The sequence below is a fragment of the Alosa sapidissima genome, chromosome 17, assembly GCF_018492685.1.
Source record: "Alosa sapidissima isolate fAloSap1 chromosome 17, fAloSap1.pri, whole genome shotgun sequence".
Lineage (NCBI taxonomy): Eukaryota > Metazoa > Chordata > Actinopteri > Clupeiformes > Clupeidae > Alosa > Alosa sapidissima.
The window spans coordinates 31,463,021-31,481,658 of record NC_055973.1 but is presented as its reverse complement, the minus strand read 5'-3'; the positions used below and the strand labels follow the sequence as shown (position 1 = coordinate 31,481,658).

General features: G+C 44.6%; 1 protein-coding gene across 2 annotated transcripts in view; it reads right to left on the bottom strand.

Annotated features, from left to right (window-relative positions):
* Positions 1-18,638, bottom strand: part of cntnap2a (contactin associated protein 2a) — a 359,439-nt gene that overhangs the window by 160,033 nt on the left and 180,768 nt on the right. For both annotated transcript variants that reach the window (XM_042068353.1, XM_042068355.1), the window contains exons 10-13: positions 17,851-18,013; positions 10,075-10,181; positions 6,340-6,459; positions 4,604-4,804 (exon numbers count right to left, since the gene is read on the bottom strand). In XM_042068353.1, coding sequence (XP_041924287.1) covers positions 4,604-4,804; positions 6,340-6,459; positions 10,075-10,181; positions 17,851-18,013 — 591 coding nt within the window. The remainder of the gene's footprint in view (positions 1-4,603; positions 4,805-6,339; positions 6,460-10,074; positions 10,182-17,850; positions 18,014-18,638) is intronic.

Genomic DNA, 18,638 nt, shown 5'->3' with positions numbered 1-18,638 from the left:
TTGTTTGATATGAGGGCACAGAGCATCAGATCATATTAAAAATAATTTCTTTTGTTTCTTTTGTTTACAATCTCATTGAGATAAATTGGACACATACAACATGAAGCGATGTCTCTACAGGCTCACACAGTGCTGATATCATGCCCGGGGTTAATTATTATTACAATGTTGATTATGTTGAAATGTTGAAAATGTATGACAGACAAATACTGTTTTCAATTAAAACATCAGGGGTAAAATAACCAATATTTAGATAATCAAAATAACTATTTTACTGAAAGGAGATATTGATCCCCAAGGGGAAATTCTTTATCACTATGGGGGGACCTAAGCAAATGACTTGTAGTGTAGACTTAATGAACTCTTTTTCCAACTTCAAAACAACCCCCCCCCCCCCCCCCCCCCCTTCGGAGCTACCTTTCCCCCGCCACCGTCACACCCGCCCGTTCACGCTCTGATTAGTGTGACAGCTCGTTTACCGCACAACAATTCATTCTCATTTCTGGGGAAAACGCTCTATCGCACTGATCTATGTCCTCTCAGGTTCATCATAATCACGCCACACAGTGATGACTTTTAAAGTGAAACAGATTAAAGGGCCCAGGAGACAGACATTAGGGGGACGGCATCAACATCAACAAGCACCTGACAGGACGCGCATGCACAGGAGATAAGGGCCACTGTGCTTTGATAGGAACACAATAGCTAAATAATTGCATTTCAGGTAAATAACTTTTTCAACACGATTAGTATTCTGTTCAACAAAGATTACATGACATAACAGTGTAATATTGGGTTATTGGATTGGACATGACATAACATCTCAAGTGTAAGATTGGGTTATTGGTTAGGTTGGGTTAAGATTACATGACATAACATCTCAAGTGTTAAATTGGGTTATTGGATTGGATTGGACGATGATCAGTAAGAGAGAGCAGAATTGAGTTCCATAACTACTAATATCTTCAGAAGTTATTTAATCTCACTTAGAAAGGTTCTACCAAAGATCCTTGATTACTAGCTCCACTTTAACCCTCTCTGGTTCCACACTGTGTCCATTAGAATGTATTCCACAGTAATCTCTCCCCTCTCCTTCTCTGAGAGGGAGTTCTGTGCTCATTACTCATTTGTGCCGCTGACATTCTCTGAGAATCTCATAGTGGGTCTCTCGACTGTGTGACAAAGGAATCAACACCAGTTGCAACAACAGGAGATTAAAGAGGGTTGTCACCAAAGCCTGACATGATTGGCTATGGCCCCCCTCCTCTGACATGATTGGCTATGACCCCCCTCCTCTGACATGATTGGCTATGACCCCCCTCCAGTCCACTCTCTGGTCAGTGAGTGCACCCTAAGGACCCCTCTCAGCCAAACCACCACTTGTTCCAGCGTCTCCTCTCTGGAAGATGCTACAGGTCCATATGCACTAAAACCAAACGTTTCAAAAATAGCTTCTTCCCTTCAGCAATCAGACTCCTAAACACTACAAAATTGTATTATTGACAATTGTATTTATTTATTATCTATTGTTGTTGTTTTGTTTTGTTTGTTTTTCTTTATTGTAACAATTACCTCTTCCTGTAACAATTACCACTGAAGTATATCTATCTGAAAAACACAAAAAAGGCATTGTGAGGGGCTGCAAGCTCAGGATGCTGATATGGAATGACTGCTTACAGTCTACCGCCATATCATAGTTTTAAAAGACAGAAAATAATTTGATTTCCACAACATGATACACACTCATTTCCACATCTGCTTCCCTGACACAAGATCACAACAGTTGTGTGCTCACTACCTCCACACACACACACACACACAATCATAACACACTGGGAATAAGGATCCCACAATGCACTGTAATACGCTGCCTCACTACCTCCACACACACACACACACACACACACACACACACACACACACACACACATAACACACTGGGAATAAGGATCCCACAATGCACTGTAATACGCTGCCTTGCTGTATCAGTGTCAGGCGGAGGCCTGTGTGTTGCTAACCAGTGTGGAAAGCAGCTAATTCGCTCATAAAATATACAATCGAAATACAAATGGAGCGGCCATCCCAGGAGCAGGGAGCGCAGTAAACAAACGTCAGCCTCCATGGGCGGCCAGCGGGACAGGAACCGGAGTCGACAGCCGTGTCGCACCGTCCGACGTCTCGTCCCCCCCGCTGTTCAAGGCAGCCAACTAATGGGGGTCACGCTAGACGAGGCCTGCGGCGCCCTCGGCAAGCGCGTGGCAAGAATTGGGGTGCTGGGATAATGACCCAACTGGACCCATCTGCCGTCAGAGAGGGATGAAGTCGCCGAATTACAACAATTACAGCGCCGGTTCTCAGTTACCAAACCTAATGTACCTCGGACATGATTTACTTTAACACTCAGTTTGGCCGATGCGCACTGACTCTCCACTAGACAACTGATGAAACCTGACAGTCAATTTATAAAGCATATTTTTGGAACTAGTCATTTTATTTCACCTTGTTCCCTCCTTCATGTGGGGCTAGGCAGCATTTTAATTGGGCTTTCCTCCACCCGTCTCTTTCTCACGTTTTGGGTAAACAGTTTAATAGGACACTGCAGTCTGCAGTCTGCATGGCGTTGACAAGCCACATCCCCTAGGAGGTTAATTGCCCCGATGCAGTCTAACGCACTAATACCCAGCTATTGAACATATGCTCAATCAATCAAGAGCAGACATGACAGTTCACAAAACGCTTCCGCCTTAATTGTCAACAGTCGCTGGGCACCACTCTACCATTCCCAACAGCTATTCCCAAAGAGGATTCCCATTACACTCTCGAGAGGAGAATGTGGACCAAAGAGCGCTCGAAAAACTAACGAACAGCTTTAAAATAATTAAAAGACTGAGCTGCAAAAAAAAAAAAAAAAAAAAACGTCCGACTAAATTCCTCTGAGAGGATCATGGGCTTACGGGTGACAAAGTGCAAAACTGAGCGGGAACATAACGAGGACACAATGTTTGGGGAAAAAGGCGTTGAGTCCACTCCAAATCTCTCTCTGATCGCTGAGGGCATTAGGCACAGTATCCCAACATAGTGGTCCTAGCAGAATTACAGGCCTCGTCCTCGGACGAAGAGTGAGCTGCCCACAGCAGAGTGGAGGATGAACATGTTAATGAGGCGGGTGGACATCACAAACGCAGCTCCGCAGTACGTTTCCTGACTTATGACTAATTATGGCTCCGGGAGGAAAGTCAATAAAACGCCACGCCGGCAACATTAGCCCAACGATTCCGCACAGATTAATTGCATTATTACTTGCCATGCTTACAGCCTTGTCAATTGGGAAGTTTAAATGATTAAGAACCTTAATTTCAAAAACAAATGGGTGTCCTCCACCACCGGATATGTGCGTTTGAAAAGTTATGTCCCGCTGAGCGCTAAAGTAAATAAAACGATGGCCTACGAATAGCTCCGGTGGCATCACCTAATGGAAGAATTGATCATTGAACCCCAATGATGGCCTACGCATAGCTCTGGTGGCATTACCTAATGGAAGAATTGATTATTGAACCCCAAGATTTAAAGTATTCAATGTAATATAAATAGATTACATGCAGAGCAGCAGGCGAGCAAGAAAACACTGATTCTAAATGCTGCAACATTCAGAGGATAGCCTTCTTAAGGGTCAATAGATCTCCGCTGTAGAGGATGTGATGTGGAGGAGGCTGCAACATACAGTACAGAGGATGGCCTTCTTAAGGGTCAATAATAGATCTCCGCTGTACGGTGTGATTTAGAGGAAGGTAGATTTGAAAACAGCCCAGGGCAACTGCTGACTCCTGGATTAAGTAAATGAAATGATTATGGCCATGGGAAACACACACAATCAATGATGGTAAACGTGACGTAATTAACCAGAGACAGGAGGGCTAGTGTTGGAAACAAACGTGAGGTAATTAACCAGAGACAGGAGGGCTAGTGTTGGACACAAACGTGAGGTAATAAACCAGAGACAGGAGGGCTAGTGTTGGACACAAACGTGAGGTAATTAACCAGAGACAGGAGGGCTAGTGTTGGACACAAACGTGAGGTAATTAACCAGAGACAGGAGGGCTAGTGTTGGACACAAACGTGATGAAAATGTGAGAAAACTCAACACACTACTGCTGGCGTCTCCTCAGTCATATCTACCCAAAGCCACATGTGCTGAGCTACTGATCTCAGTACAGACACTGACATTTCTGTCCGGCTTGTGATCATCTCCTATCAGCTGCACCAGAGGAACACTTAGACAACTTCCCTTGTCTCTCTACATTTGTTAGGTCACAACATACACAACATCAGCTGCACAAATTCTTCATGCCATAATATGAATGTGTCGTAAGCACGTCTTCAAACGAAACAAGCCACTTATATGAATGTGGCATAAGCACGTCTTCAAACGAAAACAAGTGACAGCATCCGTGCCACACTCAGCTCCAAGGGCACAACGTAGCCGATTCCAGCGGTCATTTCCTGACCCCCCTCTCTCCAACTCGCTTCCTGTCACACTTCCTTTTATCTTCATGAAGACAAAAGGCCAAATAAAGATGCAAAATAATCCTGCTGCCATTCTCACCTGGAGTGTTGAGGAGGCGGGAGGTGCGGCAGGCGTACGCCACATGCTGCTCACAGTACTCGGCGCTGTCCGTGATGGCCGTCACCTGCTCCATCGAGGCGCTGTAGTTGAGCTGCAGGACAGTGCGCCTCTCACGGCTAGAGCCGGTGACCGACGTCTGGGGCGGGAGGTTGTTCATCACCGTCGTCCACACCTTGTCCTCTGGCAGGGCCGAAGCGGACACATCAAAAATAAATGCTACGCAGCTGATCACAGCCAAAGACAAAGACAGCTGGTCATGTGAGGATGTCGCGGGGTCATTTTTAGGATGAAATGAAACAGAGAACTGATATGAACTTTGCGTTTAACTGAGTGCTGGTGGTGGATATCGGTACTGAGTCATGTTGACTGATATGCCATAAAGCTGATCAGCAGGTGAAGAATAATCTAAAAGCAGCTGAGTTTGTTGCTCCTATCTCTATGGCTACTCCATCTCTATAGCTACTCCATCTCTATGGCTACTCATGGCTACTCCATCTCTATGGCTACTCCACGTCTATGGCTACTCCATGTATATGGCTACTCCATGTATATGGCTACTCCACGTCTATGGCTACTCCATCTCTATGGATAATCATGGCTACTCCATCTCTATGGCTACTCCATCTCTATGGCTACTCTAACAGACCCATTTACATGAGTTCATACTGTGTCCTTAAGGTGAGCCAGGCAGTGTTGTTGCTTGACCTGTTTTTCCAAAAACCTGACCAATTCTTTTAGAAAAAGATTATCTTGGCAAACCTTTTCTTACATAAAAAAAACACAAAAACATTGCCAGCACTCAAGCAGTCAGTGGACGAGAGGCGAAATCAGAGTGTTGAGTGACCAGAGTCACCCCTCTAGATACAGTAGAACCAGAATCACCCCCTCTAGAAGTGACCACAGTCATTTCACACGACTGTGTCCAATTTCAACACCAAATGCTGCTTCTCTGTATATCCTGACTTTCAATATCCGTTATGTAAACAGATATGATATTTGCTCCCAAAATGTCAGGGTTGCTGAGGGTCCTGTGTGCTTTTCTGCGGCGAGGTCCAACTGCAATTTGTAGCCAGACGCCCACTGCATGGTCCAGCCATCTGGATGCTCTGATTAGCAGCATTAAGGGGCCCCTTTCTGCACAGTGAGGGGATTTCACGGACACACTGGAGGCAGAGGTCTCTGCCTGAGAAGGACGATACTGGACCCAGTTTATGTGGTCGGAGAGTCTCCAATGCGCCATAAAATAGCCCCTCTTTTTCCCTTTCATTTTAGGGGAAGGGGGGGGGGGGTGGTCCACCTGGGCTGTTTATGGACACTGCATCACTCTGTGGTGGTGATGTGTTAAGGCGGCAGGTTGGCCCAGAGCTAAACATACTTGGATGTGTGAGTGAATGCAGAAGCCTGAGAGGGAGATCTTCGGGGTATATCTTGTGGTTCAATACATTCAATAGGCTTTAGAGCATGCTGGTGAACATAAACTCGGAGACACACCATCAAATGTAATTCAGACATCTTCTCTTTCCCCCCAGAAGCACCAGTTTCAAAGCAGCCTTCTGCAGAGTGCATTAATGTTTGATACTCCAACAGCACACACACCCCAGAGACACATTCCCCTCCAGCCACACCACAATCTGACCACCACCTGGCTAGTTCACCTGGACTCTCCAATCGTCAGTCTTTGTCTAATCAAATGCTGCACAGATGCAGTTAGTTACCGGTCATGTTGCAGATCACTTTGAAGGGTCCGAGTGATCCACTTCCGTCCGGATCGATCCAGTAGGCATCTGACGTCTTTCCCAGATGTTTGTAGGCCTCGCAAGACTGCTCATACACAGCTGGAGAGAAAGAACACAAGGAAAACAGGAATGTCAGTTCAGAATTGAGACATCCATAACCGTCACGCTCATACTGTTTACAACAACAGATTCTGTGCTACAGTACATCCTTGCTCAGTGGCACAGCGGTGGTAGCTGGGACTCCAACCCACAACTTCTCTGGTGACTGCTTGCTAGGCTGGCTCCTTGACCACTACACTACTCTCTTTTCTCTGGTGACTGCTTGCTAGCCTGGCTCCTTGACCATTACACTACTCTCTTTTCTCTGGTGACTGCTTGCTAGCCTGGCTCCTTGACCACTACACTACTCTCTTTTCACAGTAGAGGTGTTCTTCATGACCCAAAAGCTCTCTACACACGCAGGGAGCCTCAGCATTGGTCAGGGAGTGACAGGATGGAACCGCAGCATTGGTCAGAGTGCGACAGGATGGAACCGCAGCATGACGTGGGGTGTTCCGAGGGGAACGTCCAATATGTGCGATTGTGCAGCAGATTGTGCCGTATTGACAGCAATACGGGTACTTTTTTATCGAAGACAATGTATTTATGGAGTTCACTTCAATATGGGAATAAGGACAGCTTCTTAAAGGTCAGGCCAGGCATTGTAATCCAATACTCATGTTAAATAGTATTCCTTTAGAGTAGTCATACAACCCTTTGCTTCACAGGCATGAAAGAGAGGGATGCAATTCAACTGCTTTCAATTATCCACAACCATTTGTCAGAATCACAAAATAAAGGTTAAAAATAAATCAGCAAAAGGTTTATACTAAAAGAATGGCTCCGCCCCACAGCGCCAACACTTCCTGTGAACGTGTCAAACAGCAACACTTTCGCAGCCAAATCCCCTGAGCTACCACATGACGACTCTTTGACAGACTCCTGATTCCCCCGAAACGTTTCCTATTTAGATAACTGCCACTAAATGACTCAATTCACAGAGAATACAACAGAGCTCTGTCTAGCAGCGACTCGGTGTGTGTGAAAGCACGCAGGACACAGGCCGCATGTGAGTGTGTGAGTGTGTGAAAGCACGCAGGACACAGGCCTCATTTGAGTGTGTGAAAGCATGCAGGACACAGGCCGCATGTGAGTGTGTGAGTGTGTGAAAGCACGCAGGACACAGGTCTCATGTGAGTGTGTGAGTGTGTGAAAGCACGCAGGACACAGGCCGTATGTGAGTGTGTGAGTGTGTGAAAGCACGCAGGACACAGGCCTCATGTGAGTGTGTGAAAGCATGCAGGACACAGGCCGCATGTGAGTGTGTGAGTGTGTGAAAGCATGCAGGACACAGGCCTCATGCGAGTGTGTGAAAGCATGCAGGACACAGGCCTCATGCGAGTGTGTGAAAGCACGCAGGAGGACACAGGCCTCATGTGAGTGTGTGAGTGTGTGAGTGTGTGAGTGTGTGAAAGCACGCAGGAGGACACAGGCCTCATGCGAGTGTGTGAAAGCATGCAGGCCTCATGTGAGTGTGTGAAAGCATGCAGGACACAGGCCTCATGTGAGTGTGTGAGTGTGTGAAAGCACGCAGGACACAGGCCGTATGTGAGTGTGTGAGTGTGTGAAAGCACGCAGGACACAGGCCTCATGTGAGTGTGTGAAGCATGCAGGCCTCAAGTGAGTGTGTGAAAGCACGCAGGACACAGGCCGTATGTGAGTGTGTGAGTGTGAAAGCACGCAGGACACAGGCCTCATGTGAGTGTGTGAAAGCATGCAGGCCTCATGTGAGTGTGTGAAAGCATGCAGGACACAGGCCTCATGCGAGTGTGTGAAAACATGCAGGACACAGGCCTCATGCGAGTGTGTGAAAGCACACAGGTGTAAACACTGTTTTTATGCTACTGTGTGTTGGCTGTATTACTTGTAATTACATGCTTGACCAAAGCCTTACATTCTGCAAAATTATATTCATATGTAATTCCAACTAACGACCAGCCTCAGCAGGCATTCATCCCTTCACTGGCAGACTGAATTCAAGAGACCATGTTAATTCATTTACTTTGTAGATCTCCAGTGATGCCCTTCTCACTTCAGTCAAGTCTGTTTTTCATGCAACATCTTTCATGGACATCCAAAACCTTTATCTAATAAGAGAGCATAACAGCCTGGAAGACTTATTCAGAATGTCAGAAGCACTTTAGCACTCAGTGAGTGTAGAGTAAGCATGCAGCTGCTTCTCAACAAAGCTTTCAAAACCAGCGCACGTGTTTAATCATGGAGGTATACTGAATACCATTGCATTTTTACCATCACACATGTTTAATCATGGAGGTATACTGAATACCATTGCACTTTTACCATCCCATGTGTTTAGTCATGGAGGTATGCTGAATGGTTGCCATGGAGGTATTCTGAATGGTTGCTATGTCAAGTGTAGCCTCATATCTGAGGTCAGCACATGAGATTGCTAGTGGAGAATCTCCCTTGATTAAGCCCTTGCAGATTGTATAGGATTCAGATTTTGATTAAAAAAAAAAAAAAATACACAAAAAGAAAACTGTTTTATTTTCTAGTGTCTGGCAAGATATTGCAGTTCACCATGATCAGCTGAAAAATATAAAATTATAGCTTTGTCACCTGTGAAACAATAGCTATTCCACACAATGCCACAACAAGCCATGAATATCAACAATCAAAAGGGTTTGTTGATAAATTATTGATGTTTTCAATCTTGAACAGAGATATCACTCAGAATAACAAATGTATCAAGTTTACTTTATACCTGTGCCCAAGTAGCTCTCCCCCCGGTGATACACACACACACATACATACACACACACACACACACACACACACACACACACACACACACACACACATAGTTACACACACAATCACACACACACACACACATAGTTACACACACAATCACACACACATACATACATACACACACACACACACACACACACACACACACACACACACACACACACACACATAGTTACACACACAATCACACACACATACATACACACATACACACACACAATCACACACACACACACACACACACACACACACACACACACACACACACACATAGTTACACACACAATCACACACACATACATACACACATACACACACACACACACACACACACACACACACACACATACACACATAGTTACACACACAATCACACACACAATTACACACACAATTACACACACACACACAATTACACACAAACACACACACACACATATAATTACACACACAATCACACACACAATCACACACACACACACACACACACAATCACACACACAATTACACACACAATTACACACACACACACACACACACAATTACACACACACACAATTACACACAAACACACACACACACACATAATTACACACACAATCACACACAAACACACACACACACATAATTACACACACAATCACACACACAATCACACACACGCACATACACACACAAACACACATACACACACACACACACACACACAGTTACACACACAATCACACACACACACACACACACACAATTACACACACAATCACACACACAATCACACACATACACACACACATAATTACACACACAATCACACACACAATCACACACACACACACTTACAAGTGTGGCAGGTGGCTCCAACGTATCCTGTTCCGTCACATGTGCAGCTGAAGCTGTCCCAGGTCTGTGTACACCTGCCTCCATGCTCACAGTGGTTTGGCATACACCTGGCAAGACAGCAACATCAGTCAGATCAATCAGTATAGCATACACCTGGCTAGGGATGTAACGGTATGAAAATTTAACCTCACGGTTATAGTGATCAAAATGATCACGGTTTTCGGTATTATCACAGTATTTCTAAAAGTGTGTTCAATATGTTCAGAAAGCATTGATAGGCCTACACAAGCTGAAATAGTTTCAAAAAGTGTCCCGTTCACTTTTTTCTTCATGCTTAATTGGCTATGTGCTTATAGCTTAACTTACCCTACCATAACTTGGAGTTTGCTATTTCTGTTATTTGGATGCAATGAGTGAGACCAAAGTAAGCGTTCAAAATAAAACTTTAGGCTACTGTATTCTCCTGATAACGTGACTGGAATGGATTTAATGTGGACGCAAACATAAAAAGACGCAGAGTGGCTACATGATACAGTGCACATTTTGCGGTGAAAATGTTCCGCCTTTTAAAATCAGATGTAGCCTAATCCGAAGTGTACAGTAGTTAAAACCATCAATTAAGCAACAGAATCAGTAGGGTACCAGTTCTGTTTCATTGTACCAGGCCTACTGTATGTCAAAAGCAGACTCGGATGAAGCTGGAAAAAATTAAACACACAGTTTCCACACCGCGGTAATCAACCGTGATAATTATGATATTTGAAAAGAAAACGGTAATTGTTATCGTCAACATTTTTATCGCGGTTTACCATTATACCGGTAATCGTTACATCCCTAAAGTCAGATCAATCAGTATAGCATACACCTGGCAAGACAGCAACATCAATCAGATCAATCAGTATAGTAGTATGGCAATACAGCAACATCAATCAGATCAATCAGTATAGCATACGTCTGGCAATCACATCAATCAGTATAGCATACACCTGGCAATCAGATCAATCAGTATAGCATACACCTGGCCATCAGATCAATCAGTATAGTAGTATGGCAATACAGCAACATCAATTAAATCAATCAGTATAGTAGTATGGTAATATAGCAAGACTGGGCCGGCCGTGGGCAATCAATCAGATCAATCAGTATAGCAGTATGGCAATATAGCACTGCTGTTCTTCATGTTCATCAATTCAAATGATCTTCTATGTTCACACTATTCAATCATTAGCAGTATGTACAATACAAATGCCATTCTGAAATTGAATTGCATCTTGAGGCAATCAGGCAAGATTTCTGTCTTGGTGCATATGAGCTTGATAATGAAGATATGGCATTCCATTAGCTTTCACAGGTCCACAAAATAACAAGAAAGTGTGATTGACAATGGAACGTTCCTCAGAGATATCAAATCAAGGATTGTTTCTGATAAAACTTTGTCCAACTCACACTAAGGGGATGTAAGCGTTCAATAATAGCACTTGCCAGAATGTGTCAGTTTGCTCTCTATCCTTTTTCTGAGTGTGATTTTGTCAAGTGGTGACAAGTCTTTGCATCTTCAAGCAATGACAATAAGGCTATATAAATAGATACAAATGCTAGCGTCTCATCAAATAACCTTCACATCTCTGCTTGAATTTAAAATCTGAGAATACTATGTGAGATAAATGCTCACACAGAGATCGGTGCTCTCGAACTACAAAGCGAGAGAGAGGAAGAGCAATGAGTGTGTAATTCCCATAACGTATTCACAATAAAGATTAAGAGTTTTACACCATACAGCTCTCCCATACCTATAACCTTTATCTGGGTCTTCAGTGAATTCTTCATTAAAGCTCAAGTTAATGCAATTTTGACTTCACTGGAACACCACCAACCCCCCCAATGATTCGTATTTGGCTACAGCCTTCTTCAAAGGTGTGATAAATTAGCAGAAGGATCAAAAGGAATGTTTGAGGAGGGGGTGGGGGTGGTGGAGGAGTGTTCTGTTAAAGTTCTCCTCCGTAAAAGAGAAAAAGATTTTCCAGTTGCTGCCATTACACTCTTCCCTATTTCAAATCAAATGCTACTACACACCTTCCCATGGCCTGCAATCAGTTACTACTGCACACCTTCCCATGGCCTGCAATCAAATGCTACTGCACACCTTCCCATGGCCTGCAATCAGTTACTACTGCACACCTTCCCATGGCCTGCAATCAAATGCTACTGCACACCTTCCCATGGCCTGCAATCAGTTACTACTGCACACCTTCCCATGGCCTGCAATCAAATGCTACTGCACACCTTCCCATGGCCTGCAATCAAATGCTACTGCACACCTTCCCATGGCCTGCAATCAAATCAATTACTACTGCACACCTTCCCATGGCCTGCAATCAAATGCTACTGCACACCTTCCCATGGCCTGCAATCAAATGCTACTGCACACCTTCCCATGGCCTGCAATCAAATCAATTACTACTGCACACCTTCCCATGGTCTGCAATCAAATGCTACTGCACACCTTCCCATGGCCTGCAATCAAATGATCGGACCCACCTTACCTATTTCAAATCAATTGCTACTGCACACCTTCCCATGGCCTGCAATCAAATGATCGGACCCACCTTACCTATTTCAAATCAATTGCTACTGCACACCTTCCCATGGCCTGCAATCAAATGATCGGACCCACCCCATGGTGATTATACTTGTAAAGGACTTTGTCCCAGTGGAATATTACCAGAGCGGATCTCCAGAGAGACTGTTAGCATGTGGACTTGTCCACTCCAGAGAGACTGTTAGCGTGTGGACTTGTCCACTCCACTCTCTCTGACGTGGTCGTCCTGGCTGTCCACCCTTCTGTGACGTTTCACACTAATTACGTTTCTGGGCTCACTGTCCATCTGTGTCTGAATATGTGTGGCAAACTATTTACACTGATGGACTTGCACTGAATGAGTAACTCCACCCTACTATGAGTAACTCCATCCTACTATGACTAACTCCATCCTACTATGAGTAACTCCATCCTATTGATTGACTTGAACTGCATGAGTAACTCCATGCGGGGTGGTACCGACGGCTCAACGCGCTTCTGCTGTGTGGGTGTCTTCAAATGGCGCACACAGTTAAACACAACGAGCAGAGGTGGCGATCGAGATGCTCTTATGGTTGCAGTCGTCCCTAAAGGACCCAATGAGTCACTGCGGTTTTAATATTTTCTGATTCAGCCCACTATTTATCATCTTCAGGCGCAGAGGAAAGGCAGTATATTCTAATAAGGCAACATTCACCAACCACGACGAAACGTTCTGTTTAAGACTAATGGTCTGGACCAAAGGCTCCTACTTTACAACCCCCCACCCCCGTGCTTCCAGACATTTTCCAGCCGTATCCATGAACCCAAACAGCACAGCGTCGGGGAGCACACACCGGAGCGCCCGATCCAGAGTCTGTAAGCGCGCTGGAGCTCGACTGACAGGCCAGGGCAATCCAGCCCGTCTCGGCCGAGCTAAGGGAGAAATGCTAAAATTAGCATGGCATTCATATGGAGGAGGAGAGGGCAAGGGGCGACAGCAGCCGCTGCATTCAGAGCAGAGTGAGAGGAGTGGAAGGAAATGTATGATTGAGAGCGAGGGACCCGAGACCACGGCCTCGTCTCTTCTCCCTGTTTACACCGCAGGGCCTTGCTTTGGTAACAGGAAGTGACAGTTATATAATGCAGCTATTACGGACAATGAGACAGAAAGAAGGAAAGAAAGAAGGAAAGAAAGAAAGAAAGAAAGAAAGCAAAATTAAAAAAAAAAATAAAAAAACAGGGCCGTAATGGCTTAGAAAGCCAGCAGCTGATTGCAAAGAGATGACACCGTATAACCTGTGTTTCCTGGGAGATGGGCATGATGGCTCTCTTAAATCTTACGGCTGGTTGTCGTGTCATGCCTCACATCACGCTTATTCATGAAACGTCAGATTAAGAGAAATCCAGTTTCAGCCCACTTCTAATGCACATTAAAAAACAGCTGAGAGTGACGTGCCGGAAAATGGCAGGTCTTCTAACAGGAGCTAAAGGGCAGCCAATGTGCAAGAGGTGTATTAGAAAGCTGAGCTTTAGTGAGGGCTGTGCTGATGGGCTCAGGGAGGGATGCAGGGCACAGCTAAGCTCAAGCCTCAGGAGAGCTGAGGCAGGCCCTATTCTTTACACATATTGTGTTGTACACCCAGACACATCGAATGAACGAGCTGGATTACAACATCAACATGATGAATGCTAACACAAAATCGATACAACAGTGACTGAGCATTCTCCTTCCAGCGCTCTGTAATGAGGACCTCGGAACTCCAGAGGGAACATCGTTAGAATATCAGCGACGGGCAGAGGGAAATTCTAGAATCCTCGCCTCACCTTAATTACAGTAACGGAACCATTGTGAATTAAGGACAGAAATAGCTGCACTCTCAGAACAATCCAATCGGAGACACACCATTTCACTGAATAACAGCAGGACGGAAAGAGATCTCCCTTTCAGACCAAACAGGAAAAGAAGTAGACAAGACTAAAACAAAGACCTGCAGTTAGCATAAAATGAAGTGCAGCAAAATGGCACATTGCATATTCTGTGACTCATCAACGCAAATGTCTATTGTCCTAACGAGAATGTCTCACGCGGGCATGTCTTCACATTGCACAACACAAACAAGTGCGATGATCAGAGACCATTAGGATATTTTCAGTATCAAATGGATGTTTCTATCTAGGGACCAGCTATTTCCACATCTAAAGTCTCATCAGAAGTTATTTAACACGCTGACGCAAATCAAAGTGGCTGCTCTGAACTAGCCTGCAGATGTGCCTTGATGATTGCAAATTACAACAATGGAATTATACTATCAACTAATGAAGGATTTAATTGAACTAGGAGGAGGTCAGGTAGATATTGAATTACTTAAGAGATTATCTGATTAGTCATTATTAAATGCCAGCTGTTGCTTAACTATTGCTTTGCCTTGACATACAAGCCGAGTATTTTTTCTCATCATTTCATAATGGTACGTCTCTAAAAATGTATTAGGTGGAAACAACCGTACACACCTACTATAAAACCAGCATCCATCCATAGAGAAAAAAATCTCCCTCTACATTTCTCCGGGACAACAACATGAAATTAAACTAAAAGTGGGTTTAAATATTCTGAGAAGGCTTCTGAGAATTCTATGGACCAAACTTCCTCTGTGGGGGTAAAGGAAAGGTCTTACGTTTAGGAAGTTAAGAAGAAATATATGTGATTTAACTGATACCTATGACACAGTAATAAAAGCACATCCAGGTCTCCTGAGCTATTAAAGATCCGTCTTCAAGAACTCATTTCTCCTGTGGTCAGGTAAGCATAACAATATTACATTTATGAGGACAAACAGCCCTCCTTTAACTCTGTGTTCTCGTGTCCAGGTAGGTGTACAATCTGAGGACCATCTGGCTATGAGGCTAGTAACTGTCAAAAGTAAAAATTCCTTTGTTCAGTTCAAAAACATGCAAAACCCAAAACTCAACCTTTTCTATTTACATAAGCACATGTTCTTGCACATTGTTTCCATGGACGCATGAGAGCACAGAATGAGAGATGAGAAAGGGGGCGGAAGGAGAAAAGATCATCAATCAGAATTTTGAATTGGAACCTGAGAATACAGACTGGGTTCCCAGAACAGAGAGCAGCGTAGCGTCAACGTGCAGGCTATGTGGAGTGTGGGCTGTGCCAGGGGGGACAACACGGACTTGACTGCTGAATGCTCCTCCATGTGCCTTGGACTCTCACGATGGCAACATGTCCAAAATACTTTTCAGGTGCTTCACTCTGTTGCACAAATAATGTGTGTAATATCTAACAACTTGCATAGAACTATTATAGGCATGCGTTTAGAGGATCTCATGTATTATGATATGTGCCTTAATTTAATTCTAGTGGAGAATTTTCATGAAAATACATGTCAGAGTGCCACACATGTGACAGGTCTAGTTTTAGTCTAGTTCTACAGTTCCAGCATAGCTGTGTCCTCTGAAATCTGTAATCATTCAGATGAGGCTAGAGATTTGAACTATTTCAGTCTTTCAGTATTTCTAGCATTCAAAGCAACTGATCGTGCCTGTGTGCCATTTAAACAGCGCATCATCACAGACAAACACACACAAGCGCAACCAGCGCATAGCTAATCGATCTGCAGATAAGAACAATGAGCACGCCTTGTTCTCTGATTATGAATTGAATATATGCAGCGATGATATTGCCTATTCAAATGAGTTGGGGTGTTGTGTGTGCCAAATGGATTTAGCACATATCTGAGCATCAGCACTGTGGAGGGGAGGGAGAGAGTGTGTGTGTGTGAAAGCATGAGATAGAGACAGTGTGTGTGTGCGTGTGTGTGAGTGAGCGAGAGAGAAAGAGAGAGAAAGAGAGGGAGAGATAGTGAGAGAGAAAGAGTGTGTATGAGAAAGAGCATGAGATAGAGACAGTGTGTGTGTGTGTGTGTGTGTGTGTGTGTGTGAGAGTGAGAGAGAGAGAGAGAAAGAGAAAGAGAAGAAGAGAAAGAAAGAGGGAGAGATAGAGAGGGCCTCAGTGAGGACACACAGGATGAGTACTGTAATTCTGCCTGTTTGACACAAGCTTTACTGGTATTACTCCAACCAGATGCTCCATGTGATCACCACAAAAGCTGCCCAGTGCCCACCTCCCTACAAGGCCTCTCCTTTGTTGATATGGACGACAGCAGCAACAGTGGGAGGCAGTGAGGTCTCTACATCCCATAATATCAATCCCACTCTGAAGAAGCATCATTTTGTGAAAGCTAATGCAAGACAAGGCATACACACAAACACAAAATAAAATCCAGGTGTACATGTAGGCACACCAAAAATGGTGCTTGTTCAAAAAAAAAAAAGCCCTGCAGCGCATAGTGAACACAGCTGGAAGGATTATTGGTGCTTCACTCCCCTCCCTGAAGGACATTTACACCACCCACCTCACCCGCAAGGTGACCACAATTGTAAGTGATGCAAGTCACCCCGCTCACAATTTGTTTGATCTACTGCCCTCTGGGAAGAGGTACAGAAGCCTGCGCTCCTGCACCACCAGACTCACCAAGAGCTTCATACACCAGGCTGTTAGGATGCTGAACTCTCTCCCCCCTCCACCCTCAGCTACATAACATCCTGGACTTTGGACCCACAATGGCTGCCTTGCACTACTCCACTTGCACTACTCCACTTGTACACTTGCACACTTTGCACAATTTGCAACTTGTTGTTGTTGTCCTGTTGTCCTGAAAACACAACACTTCTGCTGCTCTTACTTGCACAACTTGCTTACTTAGGTCAAACAGAACTACCTCAGCCATTTATTGACCTGACTTTGCACTATTATATTGACTGTCTATGCACAATTGCACAATTTCAACCCAATTTTGCTGCTCTTATTTCTTCATTGTATGTGCCTTCTTATTTACTTTTTATTGTTTACTTGAATGTTATGTTTGTCTGTGGACTTAAATTGGTAAAATATGTCTTGTCTTCAACGTGGGATAGTGAGAAACGTAATTTCGATCTCTTTGTATGTCTGGGCATGTGAAGAAATTGACAATAAAGCAGACTTTGACTTTGACTTTGATCTGTGGAATGGGCTGCTAATTAAAATATTAATTAAAATATTAATTAAAATATGTCAAAACAAAAACTGTCCATCAAACTGCACACCCAAAGGGGTTCTTTTTTAATTCTGACAAGAAAAAACGAAAGCTCTATGATACCTGTCGATGATGGCGCACATGTCCAGGCTGACGTTCTCGAACGTTCCCGTCCTGCCCTGCTCCACGGCGTGCAGGTCAGCCAGCTGGTCATCCACGTGGATCAGCTGCATGCAGCCCTGGAAGGCCCGCTGAGTAGGGGACACGTCGGTGCGCTGGAAGTAGCCTGCCAGACACAGAGACAAGAAACAGGAAACAGTCGTTAGAAAAAATGCATCTGATATGGCTGTGCTCGCTGCGAGGGAGATCTATAGGCTCAATTTCACCGCTTGGCATCGATCTCCAGCTCCATATCACAGCATTGTGGAACTGAGGATAATGATCTGAAGGTTTTGATGGAATAGCTTCGACTTTCGCCAAATTTCACTGGTGTGCTTTTATCAACCAACCCCTAGTAACACACACAGAGAGCACGCATGTAGAGCATGGCCACGGGTTTCTGGACAAGAGAGAAAGAGAAAGGGGGGGGGTGTTTTTGTGTGATATTGTGTTGCACGGAAGCACATCTGTGCACGGTTCATTAGAGATATTTACCCATGTGGGTATGTTCCACTGGCAAGGGGCTCTCTGTGCCAGACAGGATATGAAGAATCTAAGCCCTGCAGAGAGTGTAAATCCAGCGGGCTCAACATGCTTACTCCAGGGTAAACAAAACATCCTCGCGCGCAGCTTGCCGCCAGGCCTTCAACACAAAACCCTGTGGGGTAGCGCTCCAACCCTCTGGACATTAATAAGCAGGCAGGAGCATCTGGAGAAATCCCGTCTATTTGCGCCCTCACTGAATCCGTATC